Source organism: Cetorhinus maximus, chromosome 17 (assembly GCF_964194155.1).
Source record: "Cetorhinus maximus chromosome 17, sCetMax3.hap1.1, whole genome shotgun sequence".
In the NCBI taxonomy this organism is placed as follows: Eukaryota; Metazoa; Chordata; class Chondrichthyes; order Lamniformes; family Cetorhinidae; genus Cetorhinus; species Cetorhinus maximus.
This window is the reverse complement of record NC_135895.1, coordinates 97329247-97352357: the sequence shown is the minus strand read 5'-3', so window position 1 is coordinate 97352357 and position 23111 is coordinate 97329247. Positions and strand designations below refer to the sequence as shown.

General features: G+C 39.1%; 2 protein-coding genes across 3 annotated transcripts in view; one reads left to right on the top strand and one right to left on the bottom strand.

Annotated features, from left to right (window-relative positions):
• Positions 1-18660, top strand: part of slc71a1-1 (solute carrier family 71 member 1-1) — a 29507-nt gene extending 10847 nt beyond the window's left edge. For both annotated transcript variants that reach the window (XM_078561679.1, XM_078561680.1), the window contains 9 exons: positions 2725-2852; positions 6199-6313; positions 8401-8619; positions 9326-9439; positions 10176-10247; positions 12956-13068; positions 14736-14833; positions 15764-15927; positions 16969-18660. In XM_078561679.1, the coding sequence (XP_078417805.1) occupies positions 2725-2852; positions 6199-6313; positions 8401-8619; positions 9326-9439; positions 10176-10247; positions 12956-13068; positions 14736-14833; positions 15764-15927; positions 16969-17175 (1230 nt within the window). In that variant the 3' untranslated portion in view covers positions 17176-18660. The remainder of the gene's footprint in view (positions 1-2724; positions 2853-6198; positions 6314-8400; positions 8620-9325; positions 9440-10175; positions 10248-12955; positions 13069-14735; positions 14834-15763; positions 15928-16968) is intronic.
• Positions 18661-22180: 3520 nt separating this feature from the next.
• Positions 22181-23111, bottom strand: part of sass6 (SAS-6 centriolar assembly protein) — a 62642-nt gene continuing 61711 nt past the window's right edge. The window contains exon 18 of the mRNA XM_078561681.1: positions 22181-23069. The gene's annotated coding sequence lies outside the window, so the exon portion shown is untranslated. The remainder of the gene's footprint in view (positions 23070-23111) is intronic.

Here is a 23111-nt window from a genome sequence, read left to right as displayed (position 1 = left end):
AATGTCTCGGAAATCTGGTGCCCTCCCTTCTACACCAGCTTTCCAGCCAAGTGTTCAATCGCTCAATTCTCTTATTTCTGTACTCACTTGCACATGGGACTGGGAGTAATCTTGGGATTACTACTTTAGAGGTCCTACTTTCAAACTCCTTCCTAGCTCCCTAAAATCTGCTTTCGGGACCTCATCCCCTTTCCTACCTAAGTCATTGATATCAATGTGGACCACGAGCTCTGGCTGATCAGCCTCCCCCAGAAGAATGTCCTGCAGCTGCTCTGTGACACCCTTGACCCTGGCACCAGGGAGGCAACATACTATCCTGGAGTTACATCTATGGCCACAGAAACACCTGTCTATTTCCCTTACTAACAAATACTCCATCCCTACTGCTCTTCCCCTCTTCTTCCTACCCTGTACAGCAGAGCCGCCCATTGTGCCACAAATCTGGCTCTGACTGCACTCCTCCGAGGAACAAACACCTTCACCAGTATCTAAAACAGAAAACCCATTGGTGAGTGGGACCCCAGGAGACTCCTGCACTACCTGCCTAGTTCCCTTGGACTGCCTTGCAGTCATCCATTCCCTTTCTACCTCCAGGTTCCTAAATTGCAGTGTGACCAGATCTCTGAACATGCTCTCCACTTGGCTCTCAGCCACTTGATCTCCGAAACCTGGAACTCAAAGGTTCTGCAGCTGGTGACAGTTCCTTTACATGTGGTCATCTAGGACACTGGTAGCGTCCATGATTTCACACATATTAGAGGACATGCATTCCACACGACCGAGCTGTCCTGTTTTGGCCTCAATTTACTTCCCTTATGTTAACTTTATTTTACTCGGTTTACTTATACTACTTTTTTTACCGGGCCTTGACTTAATTTTACTTCCCTATTGCTTATAATTCTTACTGAAATCTAAGGAGCTCCTTCTTTTAAAAAGAATGTGTTTTACTTGAAGACCCTCCCTAACAGCAGTTTCTCATCAACCGATGAATTTATGTTTCTCCTGTGATGTCACTCTTGGATGTTTTCAAAACTCAGCCCTCTCGTACAGCTTTTCAACTCCTGGTCTCCCACAGGCTGAGAAAGATAGAGAAAGAAAAAGAGAAGAGCACCTCCCTCCCCTCCTCACCGAACACCCTTCTCACCAAACTCGCAGTAATTCCACTCTGTGCAAAGTGCACAGCATGGCCTATTTTCCCAGAAATCATGTAGTACATTTTTAAAGCTTTCCCAGTGATCATAAAGGGTACTTCTTACGATCCCTTCTAGCATATTTCCAATAATGTAAGTTAAACTGATAGGCCTGTAATGCCCTGCATGTGATTTGTTTTTTTTTGAAATTGGGAACTATATGAGCTAGCTTCCAGGTGATGAGAACTAATCCTTGACTCCAATGAACTGTTACATACATGCATACACATTGAAGATAGAGGCAAGATTCTCTTCTCTCCCTTCCCCTTTCCACTTTGATGCACAATTCCATTTCGAACTTAAACAAATGAGGAACAATGAATCACTTATATTCTTTAAATTTAGTTTAACTCGAGAAAGTTCCCTGTCACTTAGTTTATACCTGATGAGCTTGAAGCTTTATATTTTGGTTGTTCTTTGACGTGAATCAGCTTGGCAGCCTCCTCCAGTGAGGAACTGATGTATTTGTCAGAACAATTTAAATAAGAGACTTGGAGTTACAAAGTGCCTTTCACGTCTCTTAGAAGCTTTTCAAAGCACTTCATGTACCATAAATTATATTGAAGTGTAGTGACTGCTTTTCTGTGTGTCAGCTGTGGCTCAGTTGGTATCGCACTCGCTTCTGAATCACAAGATTCCAAGGTTCAAGTCCCACTCGAGGGCTTGAGCACAAAAATCAAGGCTGACACTCCAATGCAATATTGAGGGAGCATTGCACTGTTGGAGGTGCCATTTTTCAGATGAAACATTAACTGAGGCTTCATCTGCCTGCTTGGGTGGATGTAAAAGTTCCCATGGCACTGTTTCAAAGAAAAGCAGGAGAGAGTTCTCCCCGTTGTCCCAGCCAATATTTATCCCTCAATCAACATCACAAAAAGTAGATGATCTGATCTTTACCATGTTATTGTTTGTGGGAGTTTGCTGAGTGCAAATTAGCTGCTATGTTTCCTACATTACAACAGTGACTGTACTTCATTGGCTGTGAACACTGATGCCCAGTGGTCATGATAAGTGCCTTAGGAATGCAGGTCTTTCTTCCTTTATGCAAACAAACAAAGCAGATAGATTCTAGAAGCATAACAGCATGATAAATAACCAGTTAGTCTCTCTTTTGGTAGTTGTAGTTTATACAACCAGAAGGGGAGAGACCACCTGGCCTATATAACACCTGATGCTGCCAAGCTCTAGCAGGGACATTTCCTTGTTTGGTTTCTTACATTTAGCTCCCACCTCCTACAAAGTCCCAACCAGGGGTATTTGCTTGCATGTGGAGATTGAACTGCATTCCGAGAATGAAATCATGCCATAAGTTATGTAATATTCCAGCCCTAAGCTATACCAAGTCAGCAATTATAAATGCAAATTTGTTCTTATTTTTGGTGAGCAATTCTACTGTTATTGAAGTAATAACTTCAAATGGAGCATAGAGCCATTGCAGTGCAGTGGCACAAGTTGAGTGCAATTTAATTTGCATAATGTACCTATTTGAATGGAATAAAGTTGAACAAGAACTTTCTACCTTTTTCTTCTACAGGGATTACTGTCATTCCTGAGTGCACCACTGATAGGTGCACTTTCAGATGTGTGGGGGCGGAAGTCTTTTCTGTTGCTTACTGTCTTTTTCACCTGCGCTCCTATTCCTTTAATGAAGATTAGTCCATGGTAGGTATATATATATTTATGTACAGTGAGAAAAATAATAACTGACTATCTATCCAGCTGGAAGATAGCAATCTAGTTCAAAGTTCTTGGTCACTTATAACTCTAGATACTACTTCATTTTCAAGTTAAGGAAATGCTGCAATTCTGACTCAAAGGGAGATTAATTTTGACTTGTATATGATGCAACATCAAGCAAATGTTTGCAATGCTTATTGTGAATACCACTTTTGTGCTTTTTCTTCCCTAACAGATTAGCTCAAACAAAATATTTCTAATAAAAATACACTGCAGTTATCTATTTCTGTATGTTTTTCTACTCAGCATGGTGCTTAGGATGGAAAAACAAGCCTGCATATATACATTCTTACAAACATACGAAAGAGGAGCAGAAGCAGGCCATTCAGCCCCTCAAGACTGCTCTGCTGCTCAATAAGATCATGGCTGATTTGTTTTTGTTTTGAATTCCACATTCCCATCTACCCCCGATAACCTTAGATTCTTGTTAGGCAAGGGAATCTATCTACCTCCACCTTAAAAATATTCAATGACCCTGCCTCCACTGCCTTCTGAGGCAGAGAGTTCCAAAGCCGCACAACCCTCAGAGAAAAAGATTTCTCCTCATCTCTGTCCTAAAAGGGCGATCCCTAATTATAAAACAGTGCCCCCTAGTTCTGGACTCACCCACAAGAGGAAACATTCTTTCCATGCCCACCTTGGAAAGACCATTCAGGATCTTATATACTTCAATCAAGTCATCCCTCAATCTTCTAAACGCCAGTGGAAACAAGTGCAGTCTGTCTAACTTTTCATCATAATATAGGCTGCTCATTCCAACTGTCAATCTAGTAAGCCTACTCTGAACTGCCTCCAATGCATTACATCCTTCCTTAAATAAGGAGAGCAAAACTGCATACAGTATTTGAGATGTGGTCTCACCAATGCCCTGCGTAATTGAAGCATAACATCCTTACTCTTATGTTCAATTCCTCATGTAATAAAGGATAGCATTCCATTAGCCTTCTTAATTATTTGCTGTGCCTGCATACTAACTTTTTGTGACTCGTACTAGAACACCTAGACCCCCCCCTGCACCTCGGAATTCTGTATTTAAGTAATACTCTGCTTTTTTATTCTTCCTGCCAAAGTGAACAACTTCACATTTTCCCACATTATACTCCCATTTGCCGGATCTTTGCCCACTCACTCAACTTATCTATATCCGTCTGCAACCTTCTTCACAACATACTTTCCTACCTAGCTTTGTGTCATCTGCAAACTTAGCTACCATGCCTTCACTCCCCTAATCTAAGTCCTTGATATAAATTGTAAAAGGTTGAGGCCCCAGCACAGACCCCTGCAGGACTCTACTAGTCACATCCAGCTAATCAGAAAAAGACCCATTTATGCATACTGTTTTCTGCCAGCCAGCCAATCTTCTAACCGCACTAATATGTTACTCCCTACACTTTTTCTGCAATAACCTTTGATGTGGCACCTTATCAAATGCCTTCTGGAAATCCAAGTACAGTATGTCCACGGGCTGCCCTTTATCCACAGCGCATGTTATTCCTTCAGAGAACTCTGGTAAATTGGTTAAACGTGATTTCTCTTTCACGAAACCACGGTGACTCTTTCCGATTACTTTGTTTTTTTCTGCCTAGTTATAATCTGCTTGATGATTGATTCTGATACATTCCCCACAACAGACAAGCTAACTGGCCTATAGTTTCCTGTTTTCTGCCTCCCTCCCTTCTTGAATAGGGGGGTTATATTTGCTATTTTCCAGCCTGATGGAATCTTTCCAGAATCTAGCACATTTTGGAAAATTAACACCAACACATCTACTGCGTCATTAGCCTTTTTTAAGACCCTAGGGTGAAGTCCATCAGGACCCGGAGACTTGTCAGCCCGCAGCTCCAACAGTTTTCTCAGTATTGCTTCGCTAGTGATTGTAATTTCACCAAGTTCCTCTCTCCCTTCCACCTCCTGATTTACAACCATTACTGGAATTTTTTTGTATCCTCTATAGTGAAGAAAGAAGCAAAATATTTATTCATTTCATCTGCCATTTCCTGATGATCTACTATTAACTCCCCATTCTCACTCTCTAGAGGACCAACACTCACTTTTCTTACTCCTTTTGAAATACCTGTAGAAACTCTTGCTATCCATTTTTACATTTCTAGCTAGCTTCCTCTCATACTCCTGATTAACCTTATAGTCATTCTCTGCTGTTCTTTATATTCTGACCAATCATCTGACCTGCCACTCATCTTTGCGCATTTACATGCTTTTTCCTTAAATTTGATACTTTCCTTAGCTCCTTTAGTTAACCATGGATGGTGGGTCCTGCCCTTAGAATTTTTCTTTATAGTAAAAATATACTTACCCTGAGCCTTCTGGACTACCACATTAAATGTCTGCCACTGCTTCTTTATTGATCCATCCTCTGGCCTAGTATCCCAGTTCACTTCAGCTAGCTCAGTTTTCATGCCCACATAGTTGCCCTCATTTAAGTTTAAAATACTAGTATTAGACCCACTCTTCTCCCTTTCAAACTGGATGTAAAATTTAATCATATTGTGCTACCTAGGGGTGCCTTTACTTTGACATCATTAATTAATCTTATCACGTTACACGGTACCAAGTCCAATGTAACCTGCATTTAATCTGCAAAACATTTTTTTCATGTCCAAGACACACCCTTATCAAAGACTTGACATTCGTAATGGCTTTGCTCAATTTGGGAAAATATTATGCGTTTTTAGCTTACTGAGTGCTTCGGATGCCCTGGAAGCCATTCTAAATGCTTGTAGGAAATTATAAGTAAGGAGAGTTAATCTGGAGAAGGAATTAACACAGGAATTCATACTGGTTCTAAAGCAGGTTCTAAATAAAGTAGTAATGAATAATTAACTGTGGTCATTCACCTCTGCCACATAAAACTGGACTTCTTCATGGTTTGTTGGAAGACATGCTTGATGGGTGAATGGGTTCATGGCATAACTTCATGGAATCAAAAAAGCTGGAGCACAAATGCCAGCCTTTCAGCCCATTTAGCCCAGTGCTAGCTCTTCACCTGAATCTATGTACTCCTTCTATTTCCTTATATTGTTTCTTTTCAAATATTTATCCATTTCCTCCTCAACAATGCTTTAGCCTCTGCCTCAGTAGCTGCTTGCGGTAAAACATTCTATACTCTAGTAATACTCTGCATTATTTAAATAAATCTGACTTGCTTTTCTTTTCTTTTTAAATTCCTTGTGACTTCAAAACTCTTCCAAAAATGCAAGTCATAAATTTTCCCTGTATAAAGTTGTTTCTGATTGGATATTTTTTCTCTCAGGTGGTATTTTGCAGTTATCTCTGTGTCCGGGGTGTTTGCTGTGACCTTCTCTGTGGTATTTGCTTATGTGGCTGATATAACCCAGGAACATGAAAGAAGTATGGCCTATGGACTGGTACGTGGAACCATGCTGTTTTATGCTTTTTCTCTTTCTCTTATGACATTTTCTCATGTTACATGGGGTCGCCACAGTCCTGGTTAATCACTCTTCTTCATAACCATTCATATCAATCATCATTTTTGGATTTGGTGGATGGTTTTATAGGCGGGTGCCATTCCTCCACTAATCCTTCCCATTTATCTGGGCTGGGGAACCAGCATCAATACATGCTGGCTTGCCTGCACAAGTTGCTGGGTTTTTCCGTGATCAACAAGAAATGGAGTGAGAGTCAAACTCCGAGCATTCTGGCTGAGTGGCAGGGGTGCCATGGCCTGAGCCGCAGACAAACCTCCTCCATGCTGTTTTATACTGTTCCAAACTAATTTAATTCAGGACAATTTGACAGCTGGAAAAGTATTTTAAAAATACTAGTTAGTGGAAAAACTGAAAATTTTGTTCAGATTATCAATTAATGTGATCTACATGAAATCTCTGTGATGACTTTCATTGATCTGTCAAAGCATTTGACATAGTAAAGCAAAACATAGTATTAGACATGCTGTACCTGTGAAACTATGTCTCTTCTACCATCAGTAATGTGATATTTTGCTTCAATAACTTAGTTACATTACTCCTAATTATCACTTTCTCCTTTTTCCAAAATCCTCAAAGAGTATTGTTCCCTTCCAAATGAATGCCCACCATTCCTACAAGTCATGGTTTGAATCTCTCCAATCATGTTTCTGCCCTGTGCCACAGAACCAAATGGCCTGAACACATGATATCCCCTGATTGTGACCATCATGCATTATCCTCACCACTCCCCACCAGCCATGATGTTCAACCTGTATGCAACCATCGATATAGTCTACCACAATATCCCCCTGCAACATCATCTCCATATCTCCATTGCCCAGCTCATTGGCACTCTCCTGTTTGGTTCCATTGCTCCTTATCTGGTCATAGTCAGAGAACCTCCAACAACAGCTTCTTTTCTCTCTCCTACACTGTTGCCCATTGCTCCTTCCTTGGCCCCTTTCTTTTCCTCGTCTACATGCTGCTGCTTCTTGACATCAATCGTAGACAAAGGGTCAGTTTCTACACCACATCTCGGTCACCTCTCTCAACACGTCCACTGCTTGTTTGACATCCAGTCTTGGATGAAAATTAATTTCCTGCAGCTAAACATTGAGAAGATTGAAATTACCCTCTTCAGCCCCTGCCACAAACTTTATATTCTTGTTGCTGATTCCATCCCCCACCTGGGGCACTCACTCATTCTGAATTAGACTGTTCATAAGCCTAGTACTCTATTTATCCTGTGCTGAGCATCCTACCCTGTATTTTTTTCATCACAAAAGGAAGAGATGCTTTCAGATGTGACTTCTATTTTGGAACATTATCCTATCTTCCAAAAACCAGTATCTCTGTATTTTAAGAGCAGAAAATGTTGAAAATTCTCGGCAGGTTAGAACAGCATTTAAGCAAATACAGAGGCTAGGAAAGTGGAAGGAGAAGAACAAAAGGGAAGGTCTGTGATAGACTGCAAGGCAGCAGAGATTAAATAACAAAAGGGATGATGGTTTTGGAATATGTAAAGAAACAAAAGGTGAATCGTGAGAAGGTGTAAATGGGTTATGCAGAATTATCACAGCTCCGTTCTACTCCCACTCTGACCTCTCTGTCCTCAGCCTGCTACACTATTCCAGTGAAGCCGAATGTACAAGGAATAGCATGTCATATTTCGATTAGGCACTTTACATCCATTCAGACTTAATTTTTCAACAATTCCAGATCATAAAATTTCCCCTTTTTCTGGACTGAGCTGTTTGGGACGATTCTGACCTGCTGAGTATTTCTAGCATTTACAGCTTTTATTTAATGTTTCCAGTATCCACATTATTTTGCATTTGTTTCCCTGTATTTTATTTCCTCTGAAGAATTGATTTACAAACAAAAGGAAGCAATCTTCCAGTTTAGTTTTATGCTGACACTAAAATAGCTTTTAAATAATCCAAGGTTTGCAGTTCTCTGCTGTTTCTTTCTCTTACACTATATTAACCTTTTGATTACTGTAATTTTTTCTTCTTCATGATTACAAGGTTTCAGCCACATTTGCTGCAAGCTTGGTTACCAGCCCAGCCATTGGTGCATATCTAGGTCGAATTTATGGGGACAGTCTTGTGGTTATTCTTGCTACGGCAATTGCTCTTCTGGATATCTGCTTTATATTGGTGGCTTTACCAGAATCTCTCCCTGAAAAAATGCGACCTGCCTCTTGGGGAGCACCCATCTCCTGGGAGCAAGCTGATCCATTTGCAGTAAGTATGACATGGACTTTGCATTATAAGTTCAAGGTTTTTCGAATGAGTATCTATGAAAATTTCAAACATACCCTAATATTGAATGTCTAAAATTTTTACTAGGTTTCTTGATTGTATTTGCATACAACTTTAATACCACACAAAAACAGAAAATGCTGGAAAAACCCAGCAGGTCTGCTGAGTTTTTCCAGCATTTTCTGTTTTTGTTTCAGATTTCCAGCATCCACAGTATTTTGCTTTTTGCTTTTATCTTTCAACTTTAATACCACTTAATTTTCTATATGTGAAACCATTTGTTTATTCATTGCATTTTTTGACTTGTGTTAGATGCCTGCTGAAAATTAACTAATGTTAATTTGGCCATCTTCAGATCTGTTAATTGAGCTGTTGAGAATGACAGTTCTGCTTAGTTAATAAAGTCTCTTTGGACTTTATTAATACCTTAAACTGTAAACCAAAAGCATAGAATAAAGTTGTGTTGCTGAAAAGGCCTTTTTCTGCAGTTTTGAAGTCATCTTTTTCTTTGCTTCATTTGGCATTATATTATACATTTTAAAAGATGATTGTATTTTGCTCTGCTCTAGCTACAAGTATTATCAAAACTAATTAGTTTTCAAATTCAGGAGCAAAAAGAATGTGGCTTCTTTGATCTCTGTGTACATCTCTGATGCTCACACATATAAATATTTGTTTTTACCTGCAGTCCCTCAAGAAGGTTGGCCAAGATTCAACAGTTCTACTTATCTGCATTACGGTTTTCCTCTCCTACCTGCCAGAGGCAGGCCAGTATTCCAGCTTTTTTCTTTACCTCAGACAGGTATGAATAGCATTTGGGAAACCTCATTATTTTCTGAAATTTGTGAAGACTTTGGTAGATCACAGTCAAGCAAGTTTGGTAATAACTTCATTAAAGCTATTTTGTGCAACTTGCATTTAGAGCAGGTTGAAGGTTACTTTGGTAAAAATAATAGATTTTATCCCAACAAGTTCCTGCTGGATTTTTTGAAATATGTACCTAGGGAATTAAGTACGTTGTGAGATATCCACATTACGGTATTCAAGCAGTCATCAGTGTATTCTAAATACATTTAAACTTTGTACTAAAAACTTTGTGATTGCTTTCAAAATTGGGTCCATGCTTTGGTGAGCTTCTGCTTAATGGGAGCTTTTGGGTACAATAGGAAAAACCCAAGTTTACACACACAATAAATGTGATGTAATTTAATAACCTGCCTACTTCGCTGTAATTTTTAAAAGCAGGTTGATTCTTTGAATGCCACTTACTGCATTAGGTATTTTTGTATTTGTACAATTAACAAGAATGTAATATTCTTAAAATGGTATTGGTCACAGTCGATTATGTTTGATTTATTACTGGGGTTTATCTTGCTAAATAATGTACAAAATTCTACAACAAATTAATAGTTTTATTTAATTAAAAAAGATTAGCAACCATACCATTTTATAAATTTAACAAATTATAGTTAATATTAGCATTTAGATTTATTAGATTGAGAACAACAGCATATTTAATTTTTTTGCTGCCTTGATAGGTCATGAAATTTTCATCAGAAAGCGTAATGGCCTTTATAGCTGTCCTTGGAATCCTGTCCATTATTGCACAAGTAAGTATTTAGTTACAGCCTGATGTGATACTTAAAAAACTGCACCCCCCCAACACATACTCACATACACAAACACAACCCCCCTCCGCCCCACCCGGCCAATCCCTTCCTTTATTTCATACACTATAGGTAACCACACTGCATTTTATCAGACTGGATCTTTTAAAATACTGATACAATTTTCCTCCATGCTTACAGTGAAAGGAAGTTACAGAATTACAGAACTATTACAGCATAGAAGGAGGCCTGAGAAATGCATCTAATGTAATTTCCCCACGTCCATCCCGTAACCCTCCACATTCTTCCTTTTCAGATAATAAGCCAATTCCTTCTTGAATGCCTCAATTGAACCTGTCTCCACCACGCTCTTGGGCAGCGTATTCCAAATCTTAACCACTTGCTGCATTAAAATGTTTCTCCTCATGTCTCCATTGCTTCTTTTGCCAATTACCTTAAATCTGTGCCCTCTCTTTCTCTACCCTTCCACCAGTGGGAACAGTTTTTTTCCCCTATCTACTCTGTCCAGACCCCTCATGATAAGAACATAAGAAATAGGAGCACATAAGTATGTCCATGGATCCTATGATCCGAATTGTACACCTTCATACATGATACAAATGGGAGAAATGTGCCCTATAATTAATACCATTTCCCAAAATACTTTGTGTGGACATTGCCTTGCCCACCTTTCAGTTTGCTCTGGCTAAAATTAGCAATCAAATTTATTTACAAGAATTATAATTACAAAGGCGTGAAATAATATAGTGGGAGTCTAACAATGCAAATATTTAAAAAACAAAGATTCAGTTGGAGCACAATACTTCAAATATTCTTTGTCTGAGAGTATTTCTTACTATGTGTAATAATCTGCAAGGCTTCTAGAGAACACAGACTTGCACTTCCAGACGTCGTGCTGATATGTAGACCTGTTCTGGGCACCTGGAATCCAGCTATCACTTTAGACACTAATGTAAATAGAACTGACAACATAGCAAACAAGTGTCTCATACAATTTCTGTGTCCAGGGCACAATACAACACACAAGATTAAAGGAGTTCTCTCAATTTTTGGGGAAGTAATATTATTTATTAGTTTCACTATTTGGAGAGTGAACAGCATACCCATAACCAGTTGGCTTCATTTCCTTTTGATATTTATTTGGTTCTATGAATAACTCCAGAATGTTTGATCTTTCACAGGCTTGAGCTACTATCTCAAGCAAACTTGTTTTGATTAGACTCTGATCAGACAGTGCTACTATCAACCATCCTTGTAGCTAACAGCTATCTCCAGATTAATATTAGTGTAATGTCATTCCTTCTCAAAAAGTCTAAAAAAAATATTTTTAAGTATCCAGCTAAAGGAAGTTTATTTTAAATTCACAACATGCTGGACTGTCCAAAACTTCATTAAAAAGCCATGAGAAGGACTGAACTTAGCTTTTGCTTCTGTCTTCTCACCATCACTGGATATTTTCCTCATTTTAGCAATTGGTTGCAAATTCAGCAATTCCTCAGCAAGCAAGGAACCTAGTGCCTTCCTTCACTGCGCCTGGCAGTCCATGTTGTTAATGAGGTAGACCCTAGGAAATGAATGAGAGTGGAAGTTAAATTTTCCACAGATTCCCTTTCTTATCCCTTCTTGAAAGAACCTCTTTGGATACTTTGGAATTGGGAACCTTGGGTACTAGCTTGTATTCTCTCACTAATGGCTTAATATATTTATGTAATTGAACCATCTTCCACATTTAATATTTCAAGTACCATCCTGAATACTCTTGCCCATAAATTTATGCGCATAGGTGCTTTCCAATCACTACTTTTTATCATACATTCACAGGATGTGGGCATTGCTGGCAAGGCTAGCATTTATTGCTAATCTCTCATTGCCCTTGAGAAGGTTGTGGTGAGCTACCTTCTTGAATACAACTAAGTGGCTTGCTAGGCCATTTCAGAGGGCAGTTAAGCATTAAGCACATTACTGTGGGTCTGAAGTCACATGCAGGCCAGACTGGGTAAGGACAGCAGATGTCCTTCTCTTAAGGACATAAGTAAATCAGATGGACTTTTACAACAATCCAATAGTTTCATGGTAACTATTACTGTTACTAGCTATTTACTCCAGATTTATTTATTCAATTGAATTTAAATTCTTCAACTGCGAGGGTGGATTTGAACTCATGCCTCCGGAACTTTAATCAAGGCCTCTAGTAACCCTGGGTTACTAGCCCAGTAACATAACCACTATGTTACTGTACCCTCGAATACTGGTTCCCGGGCCATGGCAAATTGACCTCAAGATTCCTGCCATTATGCCTCACCTAACCTCTTCCCATTCTAAAATTGCAGTCTGCTACAGCCATATGTTCTTGTATGCATGACCTGTCATTCTGACATTACAATTCTCCTTGTTTCCTTGTCCTTTTGCAATGCTAGCGATGACCACTTCTTCAGTTACTACATCCTTACCCTCTGGAACTCTGGCTTTGATATCTTTTGTCTCCTTCCTACTTTCAGAATTTCTAAAAAAACACTTCTCTCTTCAACAATGTATTTGCGTCCTCCCCAACCTTATCCATTTGCTCATTTCCGCTCTTGATTAGTATTCTCCAATGTTTTCCTGTGCATGAGGAGCATTGAAGAAATGCAATATGTTGAAACTGTTGACCCCAAAAACATGCTTAAAAGTTAACTGCATTTCTTTTTCAGACAGCAGTCCTGAGTTTGCTGATGAGATCCATTGGGAACAAAAACACTATTCTGCTTGGTTTGGGATTCCAGATGTTACAGTTGGCTTGGTATGGCTTTGGCTCTGAGCCTTGGTATGTAATTTGAATCTTTCAGGAGATTTAATAACCCTTATATATGCTTTAAATGGACTTCCATCTGTGTTGAGAATAATCCTTTATTTATAGCTGAATAAAGAGACTTTTTTGTCGAAGCTTTTTGTCTTGCACTCATCAGTACAATTCACAAGAATACCAAATGTAAAGGGAGTAACAGTTTATACTGTATGAGAAGAGAGTGCTGATTGATTGGCAAGTGGACTCTGATTGGTAGAGGCATTGCCATGGAGAATGCATCAGTTGATGGTGACTGACAATTAACTGCCAAGCATTGTTTGAAATTTAAACCAGGCAGCTTGACCCTGATTGGTCAAGGCATTGCCCTGCGGAATGAACCAATTTGAACAACAGGTGAAGCTAGCTGCTTCACGCTGCTACTATGCAGTAGCAACATGAATGGTATTCGCCACCAACAGAATGCTGCCATCAAGCCAAAAAGATGTTCTGCCTATCACACAAATGAATAATGTGGTATATGAATTTCAGTATCAGTGTGATGCTAGGTGTGTGGGCCATACGTCCCAGAGACTGGCGGATCATATCAAACAGCATGTCCCTTCCACTATTTGCAACAGGCAAGGTACAGACCATACCCAACCAACCCGTGCTTGCGTAACTCAAAACACAGTATCCAATATTAGATGTGATTTTGCAACTGGACAACATTTGCTAAAAAATCTTCAGTGTGCTAAGAATTACACTGACAGCCAATTCAAGATTGTCAGTCGGGTTCACAGTGTGGCATGTTTGCATGTACTGGAAGCTACATATATTAATACACAGGGCCCTGTTCTATGCAGACAGAAAGAACATGTACACGCATTGCATCTGTTTCAGTTAAACAAAGTAAGTGACAGCCATTTGCTGGTTCATTCCTCAAGGCAATGCCTTGACCAATCAGTGTCAAGCTGGCTGGTTTAAATTTCCAACAATACTTATCAGTTAACTGTCAATCACCATCAACCTGTACATCCTCCATGGTAGCACCTCTACCAATCAGAGTCCACTTCCCAACAAATCAGCACTCTTTTCTCATACAGCATAAATGGTAAACACTTTGCATTTGGTATTCTTGCAAATTATCCTAATGAGTGCAAGATGAAAAGCTTCAACAAAAAAATCTTTTTTTCAACAATACTCAAATTCTACTACCAAACGACTATAATCCTTTATTTATATTTTTCTTGCCATAGAATGTTAAAATGGAAATTTATTTCAACTGTGGAAATGTAACATCTTTCATCTAAATCCTTTCTTAAAGTTATTATTCTATTTCAGGCAGTGTTAAAATTTAAGGGACACTTGGCATGGGCCTGAACCTGTGAGAGCAGGTGGTGGGGCCATGCTGCCAGAGCTTTAAATGTAGGGACAGGTCTTGTACCAGCCACTCTCTGGGAACGGGACAGCAAACTGTGGTCGAAAGATCACTGTTCACAAAATTAACTGATGCAGAATATGAGATAGAACAGCGTCCGAGGGAGGCGACCTGGGACGACCGGACCTAATATTTTATGGGACACTTGGTCACCCTGTGGGAAATAGCCCTAATCCCATGTGGCCTTATCTGTTCCCATATCATTTTATCCTTTTTACTTCATTATTATGGAGCTTAGTGATGTAACATTCATGTCCATTGACTGTAGGATGATGTGGGCAGCAGGAGCAGTGGCAGCCATGTCCAGCATTACTTTCCCAGCTGTGAGTGCATTGGTGTCGAGGAATGCTGATCCAGATCAACAAGGTAAAGCTTTACCTTTCATAGGAATTGGTGCTGCCGAATTAGAGTAGAAAAATTATGTGGGCTTTTTTCCTATTTTTAGAAAATAGGAAGTAACCTTTGTAGTTCTTTTCATTCATCAAACAATTTATAATGTGTTTTGAAATCTGGAATTTCACCTTCTAAAGTATGTACAGAATTTAAACTTGACTTTGCTGAGATTATTTACCTTTTCAATTAGAAGAACATGTGCTCAATCTTTCTGCTGCCCCCCCAGTGTTTGTAGGCGTTACTATGACATAATTGTGGATTTCTGTTACCAATGAATGGTGTAGGGTTCTTCGCAATAGGTACATCTAAATACTAAGTTTTTAACTGCAGTGTGGTCTATATTAGGTTTTTACTTCCATGTATTTCTAGTTATATCAATAATGTGCCATTGACAACAGGTGCCTGATACGCCCACATTATCAGCTTTAAAGGAAGTGATTTCTGTGCCTTTGACCTTACATGGGCTCTGAAAGCTGCAGTCAGAGGCAGCACAGTCCAGTGGCAAACTGGTTTTGAAAGCCTTGTTTAAAAAATGTAAAGTGAAGATTATTTTCTTACCAGTAAAAAACTTGGTTTATGTTCCATTAATATGGGATGCACCCTGTAATGCATCATATCCCTCACCTTTTTGCATCATGCAGCAAAATTTCACATTTAGTTACAAATGCAAAACATTCTTTCTCTTAAAAATGAAAAAGGAACCTACATTTTGACTTCCAATTGATCTTGACTCAGATTACAAGCAGCTACATTTATCTGGACTTCCACAGGGAATTGTTCAGCAATGGCACTAAAACGTGGTTTGAGTTAACTTGTAATATAATAGCCATTGAGGGAAACAGTGTCTTTTTGTTTATAATCAAGTTCCTTTTGAACATGAACTAAAATTTACATTGTTTATAGGTGTTGTTCAAGGAATGGTCACAGGAATTCGAGGGCTGTGTAATGGCCTAGGGCCAGCTCTCTATGGATTTATATTCTATATTTTTCACGTGGAACTAAATGAAGTACCAGAGAATGAAGCTGGGTCACCTGACAGTAGGAAGGCAGATAGTCATTCTCAGCAGGTAAGGTTGAGTGTTAATACTAGGTATTTGCTTGGCAACTTGCTTTACAGTGCTAATTCTGTAATGCTAAAACTGTGATCATCTGTAGTTTCTTACATTCAGACCCAGTGAGCAATGTGGAATTGGGTGAAAGAGCACAGATTCCTGCCTCTTCCTTATTTGCACTGCAGAGTGTCCCATAGATATAATATTTTATTTTCCTTTACATACACGCACAGCATGTGGATGAACACTTCAAATACCTATACACTAAGTAAGAGTGAGGGCATAAATTTACACGTGGCATTACACGTGCCTCTAAATGTGCTAACCTGTAGTGAACTTATTTGAAAGATCTGTCAGTTGGCAGTGGCAATTGGAGATTGTATTTCCTTATATTGGGTCTTCTCTGAATTCTACTAGGTTTTCAGTTGGAGTTTTTGAATGGCCATTTTAAGAATTTGGCAAACTTGTTATCTGAATGCAAAACCAAATTCTTATGTTTTTAACCTTTACCTCACCAGAGACAAGTGTACTTGTCCGGAATAGGGAGTTCCTGCAATATTTACTCAACAAGCCACAGCCCTTTCAACCAGCCTCGTGTGTCAAAAATTGACTAAACTTTGGGGATGATGCTGGTTTGCAGCACGCTAGTGTTTTACCAATTGCTTCCACTTCCAAAGTGGGAATCCTAAGGCTGAAAATATGTTCAAAGTTTCTTTAGAAAAGAGATAGGAGAATATCAGTGAGGGTAGGTTCCAGGTGGTCCCAGATGTCATACTGTTTCTCTGCTTCTCTGATTTGTGTGGTAATTCTGTTGCTGTGTACTTGAAATTTCTTTTGACTAGCTGACACTGTCAGAAGATCCCCGGGAATGTGTCAGTATTTGCAGCAGGTACTTCAGAGATTTTCAAAATCATTGGATTAAATAGAAGAAAAAGTAAAATGGGTGAATGAGATTGGAGAAATGGAAGTGAAGATTAGGAAAGTGATGTATTTCATATGTTTTCTTGTGTTTGTATTGTGGTGTTAAATAATTTTCCATTTTAAAATTTTTATCAGGGTTCGATAATTCCTGGACCACCATTCTTATTTGGAGCATGCTCGGTATTGCTGGCTTTGCTTGTTGCCTTGTTCATCCCGGAATATAGAAACATGTCTCTAAGATCTAGCAACTGGAAGAAACACACTAGTAGCCATGGCCATCCACACAGTCCACAGGTCCCTGCTGACGCCAAAGAACCTCTACTTCAGGACACAAGTGTATGACAACAGGATGTAGTTTGTTCCAGTACCCACAGTGACTTCTGATGAACACTGAAAACAAACTGTACTGGGTACAGTCTTTAAAAAAAGCCTCAGATTGTGGTGTTGACCTATCAAACAATCCAGGAATCTGGGCATTGCCACTCAGGATTGTGTTGATCCCTTCAAGATGACAAACTTGTTGCAGAAATGCAATTATATCAGGAGGTCTACATAATAGAATTGAACAAACTTTCAAGAAACAGATTTTACAAGTATTTACTAAAAAGCTTCCCAGGGATTGTTTTATTGAGGATTTCTGACGTGATGCTACTCCAAGACCCTGTGACATGGCTGAAAGTGCATTTTTGCCACGTAAAGAAAATCATCATTAAACACTTAGTGTAGTTCTGCTTTATTTAAAGATGTAATGAATATTAGCGATTGATATAGATCTAAAACTGTGGTCACTTCACACCTCTATGCTGGAGGTGTTTTGCTCTGTATGGGTCTGGAATTACCCTATGTCCCAGTGGGACAGATGAGGTGAATTTGTGCAGCATCCATTTTGAGCATTTCTGTGGAAGCCAGGGTGGTTAGATACTCAAGCCTTAAATGTTGTAGAAGCACTTGAAAAATTGAAAGCTGGTTGCCAGTTTATCTGCAAGAAAAAGTATTCAAGGCAGCATGATAATTAAGATATAAATTCAAAACATTGCATGTGGTATTTTATTTCTAGTATTTACACAAGATGTCGCATCAAATGAATTTTTAAGCTAGCTTTGAGAGTTCATCTATTTCATTCAGACACTTCATTTCAAGTATCATGTTAATGAGAATATTTCAGTCTGGGATTGGTGCTGGAATGCCTTGCTGACATAGACAGTGAAATGTGTTCTCCATTTCAATTTTCTCAGCAAGCTAGCCTAAAAGGCAGTTTGTCTTAAAAATGCTAGTAGTTTTGAATGTTTACCAGCAGCACTGTTACTGATGGGTTTTGCCATTTAAATACAAACATTTTTAATGCCACCCTTTTTATGCCTTTTGAAGTTTTGTTTTCTATACTTTTTTATAGCTGTTGTAATGAGTGATATTTATTTAACTTCAGACCAAGTTGTATTGATCAAAACATGTAACTTTAAACATACAGCCTTGAAAATGACATTGTTTTGTATGTCAAAATGTCCTCTTAATTTAGTGGCCTTTAGCAATATGATCCATTTTGTGGTAAATAAAGTTAATCACAGTACCAAATTTGCAACAGTGGCAGACATCAACTTTCTTAAATCGCCTGTGTGGTTATTTGAAATGTAACAAAAACATTGTATTGCTTTGTATGAAATAATGTCAATACCTTTATAAAGTAGCTCCTGAAAAATTAATTATTCCATTGTGGTGTTATTTTGCTTAATGCCTTGTTTTATTTGGATCTGGTGACCATAAGATAAATAAGCTCAACAAAATATGTCATTGTTATTTAGTTTAATAAAGCTAAATATTTTAAGTTAAGCATTTGTCACTGTTTCTAACTTTACCTTGGACAGTGCATCAATTTATTTTAAAATATCAATATGTCCCTCACCAAAGCTATTTCAAAACTTGTCAATCTTGTCTAAATTTTGATATTTCTCTTTATATCTCCCAAATGAAAGCTAATCACAGGCTCACCGCTCTGTCATGCTCTACCATTAATTATTTGATCATTGTTTACATTTCAGGCTGTGTTCAGTGAAACTTTCATTTGTACCTCAAAACTCTCCATCTTTTCAGTCATTCTGTCTAAACTTTCAGAAAGTCATGGAAATTGCTGTTTACTGAAGCTACCCATCATGGTAATCATATCCATGTTGTACACCTGAATCTCTGCCCTTGGATACTTTGGACATCTCAAGTTTTATTTTTCTTCATATTGGCCTTGCACCCTGCTCCAATTCTTAAAATGGTTTTTGGTCTTTTGAAACTCAGGCAACAACAACCATCTCTCATTATACTCCATTCCCACAATTTTGAATGCCTGGGCATAATAACTAGGCTGTTAGCTAACAGCAGTGAAAATTGACCTATCACCATTTATGCAGAATATGAAAACCCAAATTCAGACATGCACTGAATGTAACACTTCAGTGGCTATATAAAGGTACACTTGGATGCACCTCTTCACTGGAAAATAGTTCAGGAGCTCCAGCTTTTCTCAGCTTTCAATGCCCCTCATGGTAATATTCATTTTTAAGCCAGAAGGTTATGGGTTCAACTGCCATTCTACCACATGAGCACATGATCTAGGCTGACACCAGTGCTATAGAAGTGCTGTATTTCAGAGGATGTTGGATCTCATCATCTTAAATGGATTTAAAAGACCCATGGCTTTTTCAAAAAGCAGGGGAGTTCTTCTGGCCAATATTTATCCCTAAACAGTAACTGGTTATTTTGGGACTTTGCTGCAGGCCACTTGCTGCTGTTCAACAATATTTCAAAAGTAACTGATGACTATAAAGGACTTTGGGACGTTCTGAGAACATCAAAGATACAATATGTAAATTCATGTTTTCTTCACAGAACTTCTAAGGAGCGCTCTGCAACTGCAGGTAACCTTAATTCTCAATACGGTGTCATCTTCCATGTTGGACATGGTTAACCCAACCATGCAACAAACCTAACCATCCAATACTAAAATGTATGAACTTAACCAAACATCAGTCAATGTAAGCTAAATTATGTGAAGCTAAATGCTAATTGTTCCATTGCCCAAAGTACAAATTTTCATATGTATAGTTAATAAAAGTAAAAAGAACCAAGAGTCGATACAAATATAAAAATATTTATTTAACTCTTCTTGGGCATTAATGGACACAATGAATTCAATGCCAATTTGTAAGAAATAAAATATCTTTACTTAAAATATTTACATTCTTTATACATTTTCATAGCGACAAGCATTTTTCTTTCATAACAGTAATGTCATATATGTCAGACTGATTACTAGCTGTGCAAACTTTACACCAAATTTGAAAACTACAAATGACAGATAGGTAAAGCTATGTTATCAGAATAAAATCAAACATTACATTTTTGAATGAACTTTTGACCAAAATATGTTATTTTCAGAATTTCTCCTTGCTTTATTGAACTGTGTAGATTACAATCAAGGTCGGATAAATGAGAAAGTTAATTTTCATTCAAAATCTATTCCCCAATTTTAAGAACATGAGAACTAGGAGCAGGATTAGGCAATTCAGCCCCTTGAGCCTGCCCCACCATTCAATACGATCATGGCTGATCTCATTTCGGCCACAACTCCAATTTCCCGCCCTCTCCCCATAACCTTTCAATCCGTTACTAATTAAAAGTCTGTCTAAATCCTCAAATTTATTCAGTGTCCCGGCCTCCACTGCACTCTGAGGTAGTGAATTCCACAGATTCAAGACCCTTTGAGAAAAGTAATTCCTCCTCATCTCTGATTTAAATCTACCACCCCTTAGCCTAAAAGTATGGCCTCTCATTCTAGAATGCCCCAGAAGAGGAAACATCCGCTCCATGTCTACTTTGTCTATCCCCTTTAGCATCTTATATACCTCAATTAGATCTCTCATCCTTCTAAACTCTAGCAAGTATAGGCCTAAACTGCTCAATCTCTCATAAGACAAGCCCCGCACCTCTGGAATCAATCTAGTGAACCTCCTCTGAACCGCCTCCAGTGCAAAGATATCCTTCCTCAAGTAAGGGGACCAAAACTGTGCACACTACTCCAGGTGCGGTCTCATCAATGCCTTGTACAGTTGCAACAACACCTCCCTATTTTTATACTCTATTCCTTTAGCAATAAATGCCAAAATTCCATTTACCTTCCTTAATACCTGCTGTACCTGCATGCTAGCTTTCAGCGATTCATGCACAAGGACACCCAGATCCCTCTGCACTGAAGCATTCTGAAGTTTCTCTCCATTTAAATAATAAGTTGCCTTTTTATTCTACCGACCAAAATGGATAACCTCTCACTTATCCACGTTAAACTCCATCTGCCAAATTTTGGCCCATTCACCTAACCTGTCCATATCCATTTGTAAATTTCTTATTTCTTCATTGCAACTTACTTTCCCATCTATTTTGGTGTCATCTGCAAATTTAGCTGTAGTACCTTCTATCCCTGAATCCAAGTCATTAATATAGATTGTAATTAAGTTTTTCATGTGCAGTTAAGGCCATCTCATCTCTCGGTCCACCCCTTTCCACCACTATCAAAAAATACATTTTGGACTCTAAACACTGACCCCAACTGATTGGGGGTTGGGGCTGGGGTGGGGGAATATTCCAAGGACAATTGAGAAGCTTGCCACTATCCAGGAAAAGCAGCTGCTTAACTGGGACCTTACCCACCACCTTAAACGTTCTCTCCTTTCACCACTGACACACTATGGTAGCAGTCTGTACCATATACAAGATGCACTGTAGAGGTGAGAGAAGGAAAGAAAGCCAACATCATTATTATACTTTGACTTTCTCATAGACATAGAGAAAAGACATTACCAGACATTTGCCCATCTACCATCTTCAACATTCACTCTATCAGCAATGCATCATGGCAGCAGTGTGTACCATCTACAGGATACACTGCAGCAACTCACCAAGGCTCCTTCAACAGCACCTTCCAAACATGCAACTTCTGCCACCTGGAAGGACATGAGCAGCAGATGCATGGGAATACCACCACCTGCAAGTTCCCCTCCAAGTCACACATCATTCTGACTTGGAACTATATCGCCATTCCTTCACTGCAGAAGTTCAAGGAGGCGGCTCACCACCACCTTCTCAAGGGCAATAAATGCTGGTCTAGCCAACGATGCCCACATCCCACAAACGAATAAAAAAATGTGAGATAAAGACCGAGAGAAACAAGTGCTAGTAAGCACTTGTGGAATCTTGTTCAATGATACTAATAGCACTGAATTCCCACCATCAACATCCTGGTGGGTACTATTGACCAGAAACTTAACTGGACCAGCCATATATATATATATATATATATATATATATATACTGTGGCTACAAGAGCAGGTCAGAGGCAAGTAACTCACCTCCTGATTCCCCAAAGCCTGTCCACCATCCACAAGGCAAAAGTCAGGAATGTGATGGAGCCACACTCATCCAGGCAAGTGGAGAATATTCCAAGAACACTTGAGAAGCTCGACACTATTCAGGAAATGGAGCTGCTTAATCGGGACCTCACCCACCACCTTAAACATTTACTCCCACCACTTGAACAGTGGCAGCAGTATGTACCATACAGAGATGCACTGCAGCAACTCGCCAAGTCTCCTTCAACAGCACTTTTCAAATCCATGACCCATACCACCCACAAATACAAGGGACAGCATGGAAACACCACCATCACCTACCGGTTCTCCTCCAAGCTACACGTCATCCCAACTTGGAAATATATTGCCGTTCCTTCACTGTTGCTGGATCAAAATCCTGGAATTTCCTTCCTAACGGCACTGTGGGTTCCCCTGCACCAGATGGACTGCAGCAGTTCAAGGCGGCAGCTCACAACCACCTTCCCAAGGGCAATTAGAGATAAGTAAGAAATGCTGGCCTTGCCTGTAACAACTGCAGCCCATGAACAATTTTTTTTAAAAAGCCCTGTGCCCCCAGGTCTCTCTATACCTACACAATCTTTAGTACTGTGCCTTTAAGTCTATACTACCTCTCCCTACCTCTTCTAACAAAATGCACCACCTCATTTCCCTGTATTAAATTCCATTTGCCGCTTGCCTTCCCATCCTGCAAGCCTAGGTCTTGTTGCAATCGATTGGTTTTGTCCTCACTGTTTACTACACCTCCAAGTTTGGTATCATCGACAAATTTTGAAACTTTATGCTGCATTTCAAGAGGAAATAATAAATATACACATATAAAAAAACCTTAACAAAATAAAAACAGAATTACCTGGAAAAACTCAGCAA